Raw genomic sequence first — 19,214 nt, 5'->3', positions numbered from 1 at the left:
GTTAGAAGCAAGTAGCCCAGAAACACCTTCCCCTCTCTGCTGTGGCCACGTCATAGAGGATGCTGAGTGTGCCTCCGGATGGAGATGCTTCTGGACAGTTTCATTCACAGCCTTAAGTAGCCTTTGTTTAAAACCTCCCAGATCTGTGTTTCCAATTTTGGCCTCTGTGTTGGTTCTCTAGGGCTGCTGTAACAAAGTACCACAAATGAGATGACTTAAAACACAATAATACATTTACTGTCTCACAGTTCTGGAGGCTGGGATCCAGGGTGTCAGCAAGCGTGGTTTCTTGTCAGGGCCATGAGGGAGCATCTATCTGTTGCACGCCTATCCCCTAGCGTCTAATGATTTGTTGGAAATCTCTGGTATTCCTTGGTTTGTAGAAGCATCTGCTCACTGCCCCTTTATCTTCACATGGTGTTTTTCCTGTGTGCATGTCTGTGTCCACATCTCCCTTTTTTATGTGGACTTCAGTCATACTGACTAGGTGCCCACCCTCTTCCAGTATGAGCTCATCTTCGCTCATTGCATTTGCAACAACCCTATGTCCAAGCAAAGGCATATTCTGAGGTCCTGGGGGTTAGGACTTCATCATGAATTTTGAGTGGTGGGGTTCAACTCCTGTCAGCTCCTCTCCTGAGTTTCACGCCGGTCCTTTTGGTTTCCTGCTGGACACCATGTTCAGTGTCCCACTGGTACCTCAAATGCAACATGGTCAGATTTGGTCTTACTGGCTCACAGTCCCTTCTCTCTTTTTCATTTTTTTCTCTTCTTCTTTACCTTTGGTGGTGGTATCATCGTCTCACTCAGTTATCCAGGTTGGAGGTCTTGGGAGTAGCTAGACCTCTTCCCTGGCCCTCAGCCTCCAACATCCAGTCACCACGAAGTTTTGTCATTTCTGCCTCAACGCGTTCTCTAGCCTTTCCTGTCTTTTCAGTCTTGGTATGGTAGCTCTGGCTTACACCCCTGCTGTCCCCAGCTCGTAGGCTGTCTCCCTGCATCTCGTCTTTGTCCTCTGTGAAATTCATCTTCCACACCAATTCCTTTTCTGTGATATGAACTTGATATTTATTAACTCCCAAAGCCTTCAGTGACTTCTCACTGTTTACAAAAAAGTCAAGATTTTGTAAGGTGGCCTTTAAGGTCCTGCTCAGGTGGCCAGCGTTATAGCTCAAGCCACTCTTCACTCCTCACGACCTGTTAGATGCAAGGTCGGCAACACGTGCAGCCTTCCCTTAACCACAGCACACCTCATTTCTTGTCACCTCTGTTCTCTGCTCCGCTCTTTCCTCAGTGTGGAACCACCTCTCTCTGCCCTTCACTCTTCTTTCCACTTTCCCCTACCAGCTGGAATTCTGTCTCAGTCAGATGGAGACCAGGACGCCTGCTGTTTAGGCCCAAATGCCACAAGTGCTTCACCGTCACACAGTCATTAACTTCTGGTTTCCTCAAAAGTAACATAAGGAGGTTGAAGTAGATGATCTCTAAGATCTTCTCAACTTCAAAATTTCTTCTTTAGGGGCACCTGGGTGGCTCGGTCAGTTAAGCATCTGTCCGACTCTTGATCTTGGCTCAGGTCATGATCACACAGTTTGTGGGTTTGAGCCCTGCCTCAGGCTCCATGCTGACAGCGTGGAGCCTGCTTGGGATTCTCTCTCTCCCTCTCTCTCTGCCCCTCCCTGTGCGCTCTCTCTCTCTCTTTCTCAAAAACAAACACACATTTAAAATCTCTTCTTGAAATGCCACACTTCCATGAGGTGTTTCCCAGTTTTGTAGCAGAATGGATTGCTCCTCCTTTTATGCCCCTAACACTTTATTTCTTCTTTTACCTTTGACCCTCAGCTTGTGTATTCTGGTGGGTATATGTGCACATGACTGCCTTGCCCTCGCCTAGTAGGTTGTGAGCTCCTTGAGGCCCAACTCCGGCCTTGCTTGCACGTAGATTCTCAGTGAGACAGACTGAATGGTAGAGAAGGTGCTCTGGGCATGCATTCCTCTGTAACACCTGCTGTTCCCCAATGTCTCCATGCATTCAGAAGGTTGTGTTTTGGGTGGTGAATGACAGCGATAGATAGTATGTTGAACACTCCATAGGATTTTCCTTTCTTTGTGACATTATTACAATCAGGTGACATTCTGGGAAACAGCTAACTTTGTTACATGTACTTTGTACAAAAATGTGTTCTCTCTATGAGATGTTTAGAAGTAATTGTTTTGAGAAACATAGGAAAATGCTTCTGTTTTCTTCCTCCCTCTATATCCTCCAGAAACTTGGACTATTTCAGTGTATCATTGGAATATTTGGACAATTAAAATACAAAATAGTGACAAAGAACATTTCTGGAAAAGCTTTTGTTGGTGCATGTACTCCTTGGAAGGCACAGCATCTGTGACTTGTCATGTTGTTCCAAACAACCAGATTTGATTGTGTCATGACCTTGCTCAAAGACTTTCTTTCTTTTCTTTTCTTTTTTTTAACGTTTACTTATTTTTGAGAGATAGAGAGAGACAGAGCATGAGTGGGGAAGGGGTAGAGAGAGGGAGACACATAATCTGAAGCAGGCTCCAGGCTGCTCAATGTGGGACTCAAACTCACGGACCGCAAGATCATGACCTGAGCCAAAGTTGGACACTTAACCGACTGAGCCACCCAGGCAGCCCATCAAAGACTTTCAATAACTGCTTGCTTCCTAGAGAGGAAAAACCAGGCCCTTCTTTTGTTTTCATGCCCATCTCTGGCCTGACACTTCTAATCTCATTTCACCATCTTTTCTTTCATGTGCTCTACAGTTCCTTGCCATTTTCCTTGTACACGCCCTAGCTTTCTTGCATCTGCTTTTCTGTAAGCATCCCCAAACGGAGTTCCTGCCCTTCTGTGCCCATTACTATACACCTGAATTTCACTCATTTTTCAAGGCCCAGCTTGTATTCCATTTTTGCTACAAAGCTTTTTTTTGCTTTCCTACCGCAATTCTGTTATCATATTGGTCCCTGGCTTAGGTTGGTCTTCCCTTTATACTATTTCTAGATCTAGACTAGTGTTATGTGCCTTAGCAGACTAGAAGTTCCTTGGTGTCACATTTCATATCCGTTTGTATTCCATCACCCCTAACCATATTATCCCTAGTTGAATCCACATGCGGTCAGTAGGTATCGACAATAAATGAATCTTTGTGAACCATTTTTACATGGTGTATAAAGGTATCAATGAATGACAAAGCTGTGCTGTTTTGCTGCTACACAGTCACATCTTAATCTAAAATAAGCTTTAATTCTAGAGTCCAATGATTTGCCTGAAACAGAAATGCTATGTTGGCTAATACAGTTTACATTTGAAATTATAATTCAAACCTGTCATGTTCTTTAGATTCTGTACATTGTTATTTCAGTCCACTGTATATGAAAGGAAATGCTGAGTGTTTATAAATGTTTAGGTTTGAATTTAATTTTTTGACAGTGACATTTAATTTTTTTCCTCAGTGTGTATTTGTGTATGCTTTTATTTTCTGCAAGCTACTGATTTTATGCTTTGTGCTTGTTTTATGTTGCAGATTAATATCCTTTCAAGAATTCGTAGCATTTGAATCTGTCCTGTGTGCCCCGGATGCTTTGTTCATGGTGGCTTTTCAGCTATTTGACAAAGCTGGCAAAGGAGAAGTTACTTTTGGTAAGGGGTGTGAGTGTGTGTGCACCGAAGTAAGTGCACACTTGAGTGAGCATTTCTTTGCCCCCGCGAATGAAGTGTACGGAAAGGCTTTTAAGAAGTTCAGCACATCCCATTGAGCAAAGATTTCTCCACGATTTGGTGCTCCAGTTCAGGTCTCGTTCTTGTTGGGAAAAAAAAGGGGTTCTGGCTCAGTTTTGATACTCTGGTTTAGTTTTCAGGCGAGGGAGAGTGCACCTGACTTTTTCACAGGGTCGTAGACTGCGCGAACGCGGCAGGACTTCTGTTGGTTCTCTTCATGATCCGTGGTTCTTCCCACCCGCACGATGAAGGCAGTCATAAACTGCCCTTGAACAGAAGGTACCGTGCACCCAGTCCTTGGAGTGCTGACCTCAGCTCCACAGGGTAGCGTGAGTGCAGAGCCCTGCACAGGACGGCAGCTGAGGGTAGTATGCGCAGAGCAGTGTTCTTTCGAGCGGTGCGTACCCCCTTAGTCGGGTTGGTGGTGGTGGCTGTGCTGCCACCTTCTTTATTTTGAAAAGCTAGAACCAAACTCACTGGGATCGGCTGTAGAGCTGCAGAAGACCCAGAAGTCTTTTAAGTATTAGGAGAAAGGAAGTGGCAGCACAGTGGTAGGTTCCTTATGAAAAATAAACTGCTTACTGCGGTTTTTAAAAAGTGCAAAAATAAATTTTTTACACCGAAGATAGAGTTGACAGAAAGTACCACGTCTTCCTTGGACCATGTAGGATCCAGCATATGGTGCTTGTGCCTGCGAACCTGCTGTAGATGGCCCTGCATCTGGGGAAGGGCCCTGTAGGGCTTATGGAGTGGTCATTCAGGGTCGAAATAGCTCATGTGCCTATTTGAAATGTCTTTTTTTGGGCACCTGGGTGGCTCAGTCGGTTATGCGTCCGACTTCAGCTCAGGTCACGATCTCGCAGTCCGTGAGTTCGAGCGCCGCATTGGGCTCTGGGCTCATGGCTCAGAGCCTGGAGCCTGCTTTCGATGCTGTGTCTCCCTCTCTCTCTGCCCCTCCCCCGTTCATGCTCTGTCTCTCTCTGTCTCTCTCTGTCTCAAAAATAAATAAACGTTAAAAAAAAAATGAAATGTCTTTTTTCATAGTTTCTAATCCATTTAGACTTCTTGGGCTTGTCTTACTTGACAGATTGTCTTGATGGGACAAATGCACAGATGGGAGGAAAATACAGATGGTATAGTAGAGTACCATCTATTCTAGAATGGTTCAGGAATTGGAGAGACTCACCTACTTCTAGCTCTGCCTCTTTTGTCTCTGAGCAGGTTAATTATCCTCTCAGGTCTTCATTTTCCTTATCAGAAATGAACATAATAACTACATAACATATAGATAAGACAGCATAATAGACTTATTCTAGAAGCCTTCCCCTTCGATACCCTTTTTTCCATGTTCCTTTGACATGACAGTTATTTACAACTAGATCAGCTAGCTTTGCAAGCGCAAAGGCAAAACATGGTTTTGTTTCATGCGATCCAGAAGCTCAGATGCTTTTCATTAGCACTTCATGAGGATGATTTCATATTTAAAAATACCTAGAATAATTTTAGTTTTTTTTTTCCCATCACCTGATTCCTCCTTAGTGTCACTGTAACCACAGCTTTTCAGTGGAACCCCAATAAAACATGTCCCCATTGAAACTTTCAAGTAGTTAATGAGTCGCTAGCTCACGGTGGTGTTGATTTACCCAATGGAAACCAGTTGGATGGAAGTGTTACAATAGCGTTTCCTGGGAATGAACCGAGGAACGCCTGTACCTTTGAGTGAGTTGAGCACCAGTGTTCACCCTTTCTGTAGCATGTCTGGAGGGAGAAGTGTGAGAGAGCCGGGATAGAGACGAGGGCACTGAGAAATGGACTGTAGATGCTTTCCTTCCATCATGAGCATGAAGCAGGAAGGGCTCTTGGTGGCACCAGCCACACCACTGGCCTGGCAGAGGAAAGAGGACACTGTCCCCAGTACAGGGACGGATGTGTGTTAGTGTGAGCAGAATAAAAGAAAGGGTGAAGAAGCAAGAGGCAGGAGAGAGGGTCATCTATGAGGTGTAACAAGAAGAGTGGCCTGAGATTCTGTTTACGCTTCCTCCTAGCAGTTTGTTGATGGGTTTCAACTTCCTGAGCCTTATTTTACTCATCTATAAGATCAGGGTAATAATAATTTGCTTTACCAGGACTATGTGAAGATGAAAATATATACTGCATGTAAAAGTGCTGTCTGGGGAACAAAGGCCTCTATAAAAATACTACTAAAAGAAAAAACTTGAAGAGAGCAAAGGAGGATTTTCTTTTTTTTTTTTTCTTTTCTTTCTTTTTCTCTTTCTTTCTTTTTTTTTTTTTTTTTTTTTTTTTTTTGGTGGTTGGGGGGCAAGCCCTGCACTTTTAACTTGCGGTGTAACCACTGGCCAATTAGCCAGTAATTTTCTTACTATCTGTTCTGTCCCATCTCTGAAGGCATAAGAGATTGAAATAAGAAATCATGGCTTCGAGGAACTACAAGTCTGATTACATCAGTTGCATGTAACTTGTAGAAGAATGTGTGGCTTCTCTCCCAGTACCCCGCCCTCCACAGGCAGTTTGTTCTAGAGCCTCCCTATCTCACAAAACATATACAGGATATGTGCTGTATCCATTTATGATGAGCTGATGGGGCCCTTGCCCAGTGTGTGTCGGCAGCAGCAGTGGGGGGTGGGGGGGGGAGTCATACAATGTAGCCTGGGCCTTTCTGAGGGATTCATCCCTATTTGGGATTAAACTAAAAGGGTTATGCATACTACAAGGAAGATCCCCAATGACCATCAGCTTGCAAATAATAGCTGACTTTCAACATTTTTTCAGAAAGTAGAGAAGCATCATCCAGGAGAGGTGGGTGCTGTGTATAATAGGGTTTTACCCCAGTAAACTGACAAAATCATATGGGGGACATGGGAGCCTAAGGAGTGTTTTGACATCAGGTATCTTTAGAAGAAGCTAGCAATAAGTATGTTTTCCAAGAAACTCATAATGGGGTTGAAGAAATTTTTTTAAAAAGTGGAGTTGGGCAGAAAAGAGGACTGACTTAATCTTGGTCTCATAAACCCCCAGAATTAAGAGAATCCCAATCTGTGAACTGGGTGTCTCTCTGTGTGATGCTGTTTGAGGTCTGTGCAGTAACACTCCTATGTCTGGTTGCAGCATCCTTAGCTCCTTGTAAACCCTTCACCCAAGAATGGCCCTTTTGTGTTTCAGAAGGTTGTCTGGGTGTGTGTCTTTGGGAGGGGTAAGCCTGAAGAGGTGAGAGAGGAAGGGCTCTTTTTTTCTTTTTTTTTTTTAACCTCCCAGATTGGCTCAGTCAGGTGGGGTCATGAGGGAAGCACTGTTTCACAGGATACAGAGGTTCATCTGGGGCCTTCCCTTGGCCCTGTAGGCCAGGCAGGAGAGTGGCCTCAGTTCCCCAGGTTTCCTGGCCTTGCATTTCATCCAGAGGAGAGCAGTAACACTCTTCATCTGTACACATAGTGGGTTTCCACATGAGGGCTTATTGGAAGCCAGGCTTCCATGACTAAGCTCAGTAGGCACCAGTGTTTGTCAATAAGTCAGCAGTATTCATGCTCCCACTAATGCTGATTCTGGTACACACCAAACAAAAATCAGGTGGTGTGAGGGACAGATAATCAAGTGTCACATTTCAGTGAAGGCTTGCCCCACTTTCTCGAGGCCTCATTTATGTTTAGCATGTTTTCATGTCTAGATTAGTCCCTGTGTTTGCTACAATGAAAAGATCCTGATTAGGCCAATTTTGTTCCTTTGGTATCTAATTCATTATGTTCACCTGTTTCATTTGAGGGAAAGTGTATCTCCAATATTTTGTTCTTACCATATTTTCTTACTTTGATACCTGATATTTTTAAATGCATTCTGAAATGTCAACAAATGTGTAACGTGGGTAACAGGATTTCAGCATAAGAAAAAAATTCTACTTAACAGTTTGCAGTTCTGTATGTGTAGAGAAAAAAACATTTTGTTCTATTTTTTTTTTTTTTTTTTTGCATTTGTGGCCTATTTTATATATGATGGTGATTTTTTTACTTTTAATCTTTAAAGCATACTGTATATAAGCATAGCATCTGTACAGATGAATGCACAAATCATAAGTGTACATCTTGATGAATTTTTTCACAGTGTGTATAGTTGTTCTGTCATCATCCAGATGAGAAAGAGAATAGTGCCAGCACTCCCTGGGCCCCTTCCCAGTTATTGTCCCCCAGGCCCAGTGGTCACAGCTGACATCTACCGCCATCAGTTGGGGTTGCTTGTTTTTAAACTTGACAAAAATGGAAAGATACAGAATATACTGTTCATCCTGACTTCTTTTACTCAAATAATATTTGTGAGATTCAGCCACGTTTGTGTTGTGTGTATTTTTACTTTGTTGTTTTTCTTTGTTGTATGTATAGTATTCCTCTGTAGGATTCTTCCCTAATTTGCTTATTCATTTTGCCATTGGTAGACGTTTTCACACTTCCAGTTTTGGCAGCTGCAAATAATGGACTTTGAACATTCTTTTATACATCTTTGGGATGTGGGTGTGGCGAGCATTTCTAGGAGTAGAATTTCTGTGTCATAGAAAATGTGTTTATTTGGCTCCCATAGATACTGCCAAACAGTTTTCCAGAGTGTTTGTGCTAGTTTACATTCACACTGTCAGTGTGTAAGAGTTCTCTTTATTCTATGTCTTGGCTAACACTTGGTATTACTAGTCATTTTTATTTTAGTGATACTTCGCCATGTGGCTTTAATTTGCATTTTTCGGATTATTACTGGTTGTGCAACGTTTAGAAAAGATTTACCTCGCCATTTGGGCATCCTCTTTAGTGGTGTTGTGTTTGTCTGGTAGAGAGTGTTCACAGGTTGTGTATCTCACAGATAACTTCACTCTCAGACTTGTACTTCCACTCACTTAATAGAGCCCCAAGGAATAGAAATTCTTGATTTTAATGTAGTTAAATGATCAGACATTTCTGGTACAGATATTGCTTTCTGTATCCTGTTTAAGAATCTTTGCTTACCACAAGGTCATGAAGATAGTATCTCCTATGTTATCTTCCAGAAGTGTTTTCGTTCTCCTTTCAGAATTTTTACTCTTTCTAGAATGTGTTTGGGTTTTTTGTTTACTTTTGCGTGTAGTGGGGGTCAGACCCCAGTCCCCTCCCCCCGGATATTAGTTTCCCAGCACCATTTATTGAAAGGATTGCTCTTTTATTGCCCTACAGTGCCTACAGTGATGATAAATCATTTCTCTCTTTGAACTCTGTTCTTCTGTAATTGTCTTCTGCAGCATCCTATACTTTATTAATTACTACAGATTGGTAATAGTCTTGATTTCAGATGAATCCTCAACTTTATTTTTTAAGATTATCATGGCTGTTTTTGCCCTTTTGAATTATCAAATAATTTTAGAAAAAGTAGTTTTCACAAAAATCCTGCTGAGATTTGAATGCTGGTTGCATCGAATGTTGTAGTATGTTTATGTATCTATATTTGTATACATTTTTGACTGCTTAAGGTTTCTTTGAAGTATTTAAATAAAGCTTATTTAGTAATAAATGTTAGTCTGCCTGTTGCACTGCATTTGGAAAATGTAAGTTGGCGAAGACACAAATTTTGAAAGGGACAGTATATATCTGTGATTCATCATCTAAAGATGCTAGTGGATGTCTGCCATTTGTAGATGGGTCTGTTGCCAATAGGAATCCATGCTAAAACCTTTCAGAAGGAAGGAACAGGACCTATATTTTACCTCTGAACTGAAGAGTAAGCATAGTTTTTTTAAAAAAATACATAAATATTAGTCGATTTATATTATGTTAACACATTGAGATAAACAAATGGAACGGAACTTCAGAATACTCAGAATTTGAACATCACTAATACTGTCAAATTTGACTAATGTAGTGGGAGAGAAGGATGTACAAACGAGAGTAAAATCATGGTGGCAAGCAAACAGGATAGGAAGAGAAGAGGGAAATGGTATGTTTGATGGTCTAGTCATTTAACCAAAGTAAAGAAATAATAAATAAAGTCACATTATATTAATCATAAATCTCTACACCATTATATAAGGAGATATTCATAAAAACTTCAATTTGTAATATTTAAGGCCTTACCTCTTTAAAATATACATTTTTGATTATCACGGGGATTTCCTTTTTTTTTTTTTTTTTTTTTTTTTTTTTGAGCATTGCTTTTATGCTAGATCAGGGACAATAGACTTTTTCTGTAAGGACCAGAGAGTAAATATTTTAGAGCTTTGTGGGCCTTAGGGTCTCTGTCACAACTAGTCCAACTCTGTTGACTGTTCCCATGGACAGTGTGTAAATGAATGAGTATGGCTATCTCCAATAAACTTTACTTATCAAAACAATTGGACTAGGGGAACATAAGTTTCTTACCGGTCCACCAGAGTATTAACAGGAACATATACAGTTGATGATGTTAATACTAGGGATTAAGACACTTAATGGGTATGTTCTGATGATATTTGGGTGATTACAATGATTTATGAAACCAAGAAGGTTCTCCTCTGTACACAATATGGTTTGGTTGTCTTTGTTGAGAAAATGCTTTTGGGCACCTGGGTGGCTAAGTCGGTTTAAGCGTCCAACTTCGGCTCAGGTCATGATCTCACAGTTTGTGAGTTCGAGCCCTGCATCAGGCTCTGTGCTGACAGCTCAGAGCCTGGAACCTGCTTCGGATTCTGTGTCTCGCTCGCTGTCTCTGCCTCTCCCCTGCTCACACTCTGTCTCTCTCTGTCTCAAAAATAAATAAAACATTAAAAAAAAAGACTGAGAAAGTGACTTTTGAGCACAAATTTGAAAGAGGTAGGGGAATTGATCTTATAGATACAGGGATGGAGGAAGGGGAGAGATTGTCCTAGACTAAAAGAATGGCTGTCATCCAGGTTCAAAGACTGGACTGTAGTTGGCACATTTGAGGAACTACAAAGAGGACTTGTGTGAGTCAGAGAGAGCCTCATAGGAAAAGAGCTCAGAGAAGTAACAGATCAGATGAAGTAGTAAGGCTCTTCCGATCTAGGTTAGGGCTTGGACCTTGATGGTAAGTGAACTGGGAAACCATCATAGGATTTTTTTTTTTTTTTTTTTTAAGCAGAGGAATGATATGAGCAGGTTTATGTTTTAACAGGATCACTTTGGCTGCTCCTTTGAGAATAGAGCATGGAAGGGACAGAGTAGAAAGAGAAGGATCAGTTAGAAAGCTATTGTAGTAATCCAGGTGAATGATCATGGTGGCTTGGACCTGAGGGAGGTGAGGGGTATTTTGAAGAGAAATCAACAGAGTTCTCTGATGGATTGGATGTGGCTGTGAAAGAAAGAGAGGAGCCAAGAATGATTCCAAAGTCTTTGGGCCAGTGGGAAGGGTGGAGTTATCAACCAAGATGGGAAGGGCTGCAGGCTGGGGGTGGAGGAGAACAGGAGCTAACTTTTGGATGTGTAGTTTGATGCCTAATAGATATGTCAATGAGGATGTCAATAGGCACTTAAATTGAGTGTGGAATTTGGGAGATAAAATTGGTAGTTATCAGCAAATAGTGCTTGAAGGCATTTAAGTGGATGAGAGAAGAGAATTAGTAAAGCGGGATGTCTCTCAAATCTGACTATAAGAGTGGAGATACAGAAATGACAAGATTAAAAATCTTCCTATGAGAGCTTACATTTTAGGGAGAAGGTAAACAAATATATGGTGATCTGTAACATAAAGCAATCTAAGTGGTAGGAGAGATAGATGCTATCTGAGCTGCCCTAGAGCAACAGTGTCTGAACACTGAGGTGACATGTGGCTGTGGATGCCAGGATCTTGGAGCTGTGGAGGTCTGGAGGTGATGTTCACATGGGAGGTGCTGTGACAGTCTAGGCAGGAGATAATGGAGTCCTGGACTGGACTTGTACCTCTGGACCCACCAGGGTCATTCATGAGAATCAATCGTATGTGACTTGGCTGTGGGGGAAAAGGGGGTCAAAGAAAGGAGGGAGGACCCAATGGTAGCTGCTGAGCTTGTTCTGCTCTAGAAGATATATGGTGTTACATAATCTCTTTAGAGAAGGAACGTACCTGTCATTTTTATCTTTAAGTTTATTGATCACTTATTACATACTTGCCTCTGGTCTGAGTGCTTTCTCTGTAATTTGTTACTTAATCCTCAACAACCTAGGAGGTTTATGCTATATAATTCTCATTTTTCTGATGAGGAAATGGCCTTGGGTTTTTTGTTTTTGGTTTTTTTTTAATTTTATTTTGGAGAGAGAGAGAGAGACAGACAGACAGAGCACAAGTGGGGGAGCGCAGAGAGTGAGGGAGACAGAAGCAGGCTCTAGGCTCTGAGCTGTCCACACAGAGCCCGACGTGGGGCTCAAACCTATGAACCGTGAGATCACGACCCGAGTCGAAGTGTAACCAGCTGAGCCACCCAGGTACTCCTCCTTGGGAAGTTTAAGTAACTTGTCCACAGTCATGGAGTTGCCAGAGTAGCAGCCTGGTGACAGCCAAGTGTTTGTTGTTGACCATGTCCTGCTGCCTCCCTCTGGTGGTGGTTGTGCTCTGTGAGGCGGGCTGCCTTCTTAGTGAAGGTAGGTGCCAACTCATCGGTGTGGTTTCAGTCTATATCAGACATGAGGGGGATTTGGTAATTTTTCATGAAGTAAAGAATAATAAGCAAATGCATTAGTAAGGAGTTTGTTTCTATGACTGCAGTGGAAAGTAATGATAAGGAAGAATGTACCCAGATTAGAGTTCTTGGTATATATAGAAAGTTGCCCTGGTGACACACATGTCCACGTAATTTGTTGCCGTGCATTTGATATAGTCTCTACCCAGGAAGCTTTATCTTTTGACATGACCAGAATTCTAAGTACAGGGGGTGTCCTGGAGTGGTGGGAGGTAGGGAAGTGGTCCACGGGTGGAGGATGTTAGAGGAAGCCTTTGTTTTTTTTTTTTTTTTTTTTTTTTTTTTTTTTTTTTTTTTTTTTTTTATGAAATTTATTGACAAATTGGTTTCCATACAACACCCAGTGCTCATCCCAAAAGGTTGCCCTCCTCAATACCCATCACCCACCCTCCCCTCCCTCCCACCCCCCATCAACCCTCATTTTGTTCTCAGTTTTTAACAGTCTCTTATGCTTTGGCTCTCTCCCACTCTAACCTCTTTTTTTTTTTTCCTTCCCCTCCCCCATGGGTTCCTGTTAAGTTTCTCAGGATCCACATAAGAGTGAACCATATGGTATCTGTCTTTCTCTGTATGGCTTATTTCACTTAGCATTACCTCTCCAGTTCCATCCACGTTGCTACAAAGGGCCATATTTCTTTGATTGAAATATGCAACGTAAGAGCTATGGGTGCCATTTGATGGAGTGCCATCACAGGCTCCTGGGCAGGAGTTTTTATTTAATAGGAGAGGCAGTTGGGAGTCCCACAGGGTCCTTCAGAGGACAGGGACCAGATCCAAATGATCCTTGGAAAAGGTAGGTTTTCTTGCATTAATTGGAGTGGGGCACAGCCAGAGGCAGACATGCCTATGATCATTGTGTGGGCTTTGCAGTACCCATGTAAAGCAGGCAGATGACCACTCCTTTATGTGAGTAGAAGAAGTGAAGGTCAGGGTTTGAAGGTGTGGCGTAGACACATTGTGAATAGTGATTTCCACTTTCATTTCCCCTAGTTTCTTATTTGAGGATGCTCGGAAAGCAAAGCCTATTCCTTAGTATGAATTTTCAGAAAGAGTGTGTGTGTGTGTGGGGGGGGGTTAATCTGACATATTTAGTGCACCCACCAGTGATTGGTCTCTTAATGCTGCTAATTTACTGTTCCTATCCTTTGATATTTCTTCTGCTGTTGGATCTGCAGGAGGCAACAGTAATAGCTTAGCTCAAATGGTAGTGAGGACCTAATCTTACTTTCGTCTGGCAAACATCACAATTGGACCCTTGAAAATCCAAAGTATATTCTATACCACAGCACTTCCTTAGGTTGAAATCTAAAATTTTTACTTGCATAATGCTATTGCATGTTTTTCTGTTTCTTTTAACTTTATCTTTTCATTACAGTGAACAAAATTTCATGAACTGTTTATCATGCAATTTTAAAGTGATTCTTAGTATATGAGCATAAGCAACCACTTTCATTATGTATGTGGTAGTGGTGTGTGTATGGGTCTGCATTTTTTTTTTTTTTTTTGCGGGGAGAGTTCTGCCATTTTTGATTGAACTTTAAAGACAGGAATTTTTGAAAGACGGGACTTCTCGAATCTGGGGGCTCTGGGTAAGTGTCAGGGAGTCCGTGAACAGCCATAGCTGTCAGTAATGCTTTGTCCAAATGAGCATTTGCTTTTAGCAGATCTCAAAGAGGTCAGTGATCTGCCAAAAGATAAGAATGGCTTTTTGTAGAGGGACAGATGAACAAGGAGACATATTTCTTATTTAAGACTTCTCCAGCTGTTAAAAACTTCAGTTGTAATATAGTCCTATGCCCTGTGCCGCACTGGGGAAGTTTGACTGGCCCGCTGCTTCAGCTCTGTCAGTTGACCTGGAGTCCAAAAGAAACCAGCCCAGTTTTGCTCTTTTATTGGAAACTGCAGTGGCCTCTTGTCCTTTAATCTTCGCTATTGAACGAGATTGTGCGTTTGGGTACCTTAAAGTATTGGTGTTTCCTGTTTATGTTAGTAAGTGTTGCGTGAAAAAAGGATCCTCCTACTAGACAGTCATAAAGCTTGACAGTTTTAGGCTTATTAGGCTCTGAGAAATCCTGCAGAACAATAAATTCATCTAACTTTGTTGAACTCATTTGAACAGGACCTTTCCTTTGTGTGTGAGACCTACCCACGATCTACAGAACTAGTGGCATGATCTCTCATGCCCTTCTCTAGTTCATTCTTTGATGTGGATGGTGATGTGTCTGGAGGGGCCTTTCTGGGCTCACGGTTAGATTTGTCCCATAACACCTGCTGTGGCGACAGTGGAGTTGGCATGCTCTGGGGATAGGCAGGCTGGGTGATGTGACGACATATGCAGAAACAGTCTGCTTCCGTCATTTTGACTCAGGGTGCAGAAAAGGAGCAGTTAAAATTATGAAATAAGTTTTTGAAGGTATGCACCCAAACTTGATAATAAATATAAAAAACTAGAGGAATGGAAGAGGACAGAACTCACCCCAACATTTTTTTAAGCTCACTGGAAGAAGATCATTTGTTAGCATGTTTGTAAAGACACTTGGAAGATGAAATATTCAAAAGTTAAGCGAGGGGAAAAATAGTTAAGAGTTGGAAAGGAGCATTATTTGGGGGAAGTCTTTGTTAATATTGATTCTGATTTGGGGGTTTCAGAAAAATTGTGTGTTTATTTTGGTGAAAGAGGCTTACTGCTGTACAGTAGATTTTAGTTTTTATGTTAACTCTGAGACTCAAGTCCGTTTTCTTATACACATTCCAATAGAGAGTAAGAATATTGAATAGAACAGTGTGAGTCTTGAAAGGAATAATTTTCCACACTGGTAAGAATTGTGGCATGCCTGGGTACAGAGTGTCTTGACTGAGATCCCAGACACTGCTCAGAAGCTGTTCCAGTTCATTGGGTCAAAAATCCACTATTTACGAAAAGCTAAATACGGATTTGCACGATTGACCATAATGGGTTCAATTTTTCAAAGATCGTAGTATCAGGGAGCACTTCCAGGTGGTGGGATAATTTGAGAATCGTCCGTGCTCAAATGCTACAATATGTACTTGTTGCTACTTCATCACTCCATTTTAAAAATAGGGCAGGGGTGGGGGGGAAGGCCTGTTGAGAAGGTGGAAGAATGTCAATTGGGGACTAAATCACAATAACCTTGTGAAGCCACTCCTTAGTTAACAACTGCCTGAAGGTTAGCTGTTCTTTAGAAGACTGTCAGTGTGGAGAGGCTGACTGGGGGCTTCTGCCCCTGTGGTGTGCGTGTGCATGTGGGGTCAGGTGGAGGAGAGGAGAACGTGTGAATAGGGGAGAAGGTGTCGAGAACAGAAAGCTAACAGTAAATCCTAAAAGTTGGAGCACTGGGAAAATTTGACTATTTTAAGCTGTACTGCTCACTTAAAAATAGGAAAATTACACCATTATTCTTTCAGTATGAGGGAGAGATAAAAATACAGTTTTTCCTAAATTGGAAAATTTGCTGTAATCTTGCTGCTAATGACTGATTTCTTCCAACAGTTGCAAGGCAGTTTTTGCTCTGATAGGTTGATAAAGGAAACAAAATCAAGAACATATTGGAAGTTCTCAGAGAAATTACAGTTAGGTATGTGTTGGGGGTGGATGTTAGACATTTTAATTGAAATAAACAGTTTTATACTAATATGGGATCACTGTGGGTGTGCATTTGTAGTACATCTGCTCTTGAACATTTCAGTAGGGTTAGATATATGTTCATGCTTTTGCAAGAAACATTATTTTCGATTACATCTGTCTAAGGAAACTAGCTTAGAAATTGGTTTGTTAAAACAATATAGATATATTTGCATTTAGAGAATGTGTTAGGGATTCCGAGTACTGCTTTAAAAAGTTGGAATGTTCGGTTGTGTTCTCTAGGGGTGAGGAAAGTTAACAATAATTAATGCAACAGCTGATTAAAACAAGCTTGTACGTCTGGAGAGTGACTAATCTGTGCCTTCAACATCACTTTAATGGACCTACTTTTGATGTTATTAAGACTGCTAATGGTTCATTTTACCCAACTGAAAGTAACTCTTCTAGCATATAGATTGAAAACATCTCAGTTGGACCACTCACTTTAATTAAAAAAAAAATTTTTTTTAATGTTTATTTATTATTGAGAGACAGAGCATGAGCATGGGAGGGGTAGAGAGAGAGGGAGACACAGAATCGGAAGCAGGCTCCAGGCTCTGAGCTGTCAGCACAGAGCCCGACGCGGGGCTCGAACTCACAAACCGTGGGATCATGACCTGAGCTGAAGTCAGACACTCAACTGACTGAGCCACCCAGGCGCCCCACTGTCTATTTTAGATAATGCATGTGATAGAAAATTAATACAAATGCTAGGTATCTGCCAGCCTTTAACCTTTTTTTTATTTTTGTGTACCAACATTTGCAGTAATGAGTTAAACAGTGTAGTAATCTTGTGGATTCATAGAGCCATCAGATTTTAGAATAGGAAGGATTCTCACCAATAAGATCATGGGTTTTTGTTGTGATAGCGTGGAGGTGTTCATTACCACCTGTGGACTCCCTGGTTCCCATCTCGAGTCTACTGAATTAAAGTCTTAGGGCGTGGGGCTTGGGAATTTGTTTTAAAGAAGCTCTCCAAGGATATGTCATTTACACTGCAGTGGAATAATGGCTGGTGTAGTTTCTGGCTTTCTTTCATGAATATGGAAACAGGCCCAAAGAGAAGGGAAAGTGACTGGTTTTGTAGGAACAACAACTTTGTTTTCTGGCTCTGTGAGGTGGAGGATGCTTTTTCTAGGATGCCCATGACTTCATCAGAGTAGTCCTGTCCCTCTCTAAGTACAGAATTGGAAGAGTTGGAAATTAGCCCTCATTTTTACATACAGCACCACAAAAGTATGACTTGGGTACAGTATTCAGCTGAGCTTGCCTGTGTGTGTGCAGTGTGCGTGTGTGCTTACTTTTTGAAAGCTACTTATCACCACTGTACCTACATGTTCAGAATAATAATAATAGCAAGTATACGGGGGCTTACAGAGAACTCAGTTTTAATGAGAAGGGCCGCATGTGTGAAGTACTTACTGTGTACTTACTCTATTTTAATGGCACCCATTTTCCCCCTAGAACTTTCTTGAGCGAGTGTGAATTGTAGCCAGAATACTTCTTTCCTCTCCAGACCCTTAACTGTGATTAATATAAAAAGGCACTTGTCAAAAGGGTTTGAAATGGCAGCCTTGATACTGGAGCATGTGGCAGTAGAGATAGGTCTCCATCCACTCACTCCATTATGTTATTTAACTTACGAATTCAACAATTTGTCTTTTGCTCCCTGCTTAAAATACGATGGCCATATATGCTGTTGTTAACAATATCAGCAGGGTGGGATATTATTTCCCTTAGAGTGAAACCACGACTTTCTTTGAGGATTAAGCACGTGTTAGAAAAAAGCACCCCGGCAAAGCTGTTCAGAGAGAACGTGCGGGTTGTTCGCCAACTCTCCCTCTGCCTCCAAGAGGGATTTCTTTCCGGTTTAATAGAAACATCCTTTTTGTGTTATTGTATTAATGAAATTTTTAGGATCCATGGGAGAGATATTATGCTTCAGTGTTTAAAATAAAGTAGCTTGATGAACCTTTTTTATTTGAATGGGAAACCAGTTTTCCTTGATTTGCAGCTTCAAAAAGTGGATCTTTTGGAAATTAAAGTGCATTAATTTAGTTATTCTGTGTGGAAACAAGAACATAGAAAGTTAAATTTGCATAAGTGAAGACCTCGATGATTTCAGATTATAGTGTGGTGGAGGTTAAGAAATAAGAGTCCATAGAATTTGTAAAAACAAATTCAGTCTAACCACTTAATGGCATGTGCAAGTAATTTGCCAATTAAATAGTCCTACTATCTGAAAGATCTTCAAAGTAAAGAGTGGAGGTTCTTAATCGTTCTTAATTTCATACTTTCAAAAACATAATAGAAAATTACTAAATTTTGATCACTTTTTCATTCAAAAGTTAATGTATGAGCTAAGAGAAGGATGGATTTTAGTATTTGAGGAAAATTACTGCTTTTTGAGAATATGTATATGATATTTCCAAATCACACTGTGCCTGCTTTTTTTTTTTTTTTTGGTATTATTTGTAAATATTTGATTCCCAGATAACAATTTTTATTATCATTAAGACTTGAGATTTTTGGAGTTTTTACCATTTTGATGGTCACCTACTATGTTTAGAACATTGTGATAGGCACATTTAGCTCCAGAACAGTGCTCCAAGATAGATATTTTACTCCCATTTTACAGAGAGAATTGAGGTCAGAGTAAATAATTTGCTTAATGTTAAGAGGCAGATCTGACAGTCCCCAGGTTTAAAAAAAAAAAAAAAACTTTATTGAAATATAATGCATCCACTTAAAGTGTATCATGTAGAGGTTTTTAGTATATTCACAGGTATGTGAAACTATCGCCACAATTGTAGAACATTTTCATCACCCCAAGTATATTTTTCTCTCTCCATACCTTAGCAATCCTCACTCCCCCTTCCTGCTTTCTCCTTGTCCCTCTAGTCATAGGCAACCACTAATCTAATAAGCATTTGCTTATTCTTGGAAATTTCACATAATGGAATCATACAAAATGTGGCCCTTACAGACAGGCTTCTTAATATGTTTTCAATGTTCATCCATGCTGTAGCATGTTACAGTACTATATTCCTTTTATTGACAAATAATCATTATTATGGACATACCACATTTTGTTATCCATCCTTTAGTTAATGGACATTTGGATTGTTTTTGCTTTTTGGGCATTATAAATA

The 19,214-nt window shown here is 41.0% G+C and overlaps 1 protein-coding gene across 9 annotated transcripts in view; it reads left to right on the top strand.

The window, feature by feature from the left end:
• Nucleotides 1–19,214, top strand: part of SLC25A13 (solute carrier family 25 member 13) — a 186,499-nt gene that overhangs the window by 66,572 nt on the left and 100,713 nt on the right. For 8 of the 9 annotated variants that reach the window (XM_030307993.2, XM_030307992.1, XM_030307995.1 and 5 more), the window contains one exon: nucleotides 3,552–3,667. The exons of the other annotated variant lie outside the window; for it this stretch is intronic. In XM_030307993.2, coding sequence (XP_030163853.1) covers nucleotides 3,552–3,667 — 116 coding nt within the window. The remainder of the gene's footprint in view (nucleotides 1–3,551; nucleotides 3,668–19,214) is intronic. 9 annotated transcript variants of the gene reach the window in all.

This window comes from Lynx canadensis, chromosome A2 (assembly GCF_007474595.2).
Source record: "Lynx canadensis isolate LIC74 chromosome A2, mLynCan4.pri.v2, whole genome shotgun sequence".
Lineage (NCBI taxonomy): Eukaryota > Metazoa > Chordata > Mammalia > Carnivora > Felidae > Lynx > Lynx canadensis.
Note: the sequence above shows the minus strand (reverse complement) of the source record. Positions and strands in the feature narration are given on the sequence as shown.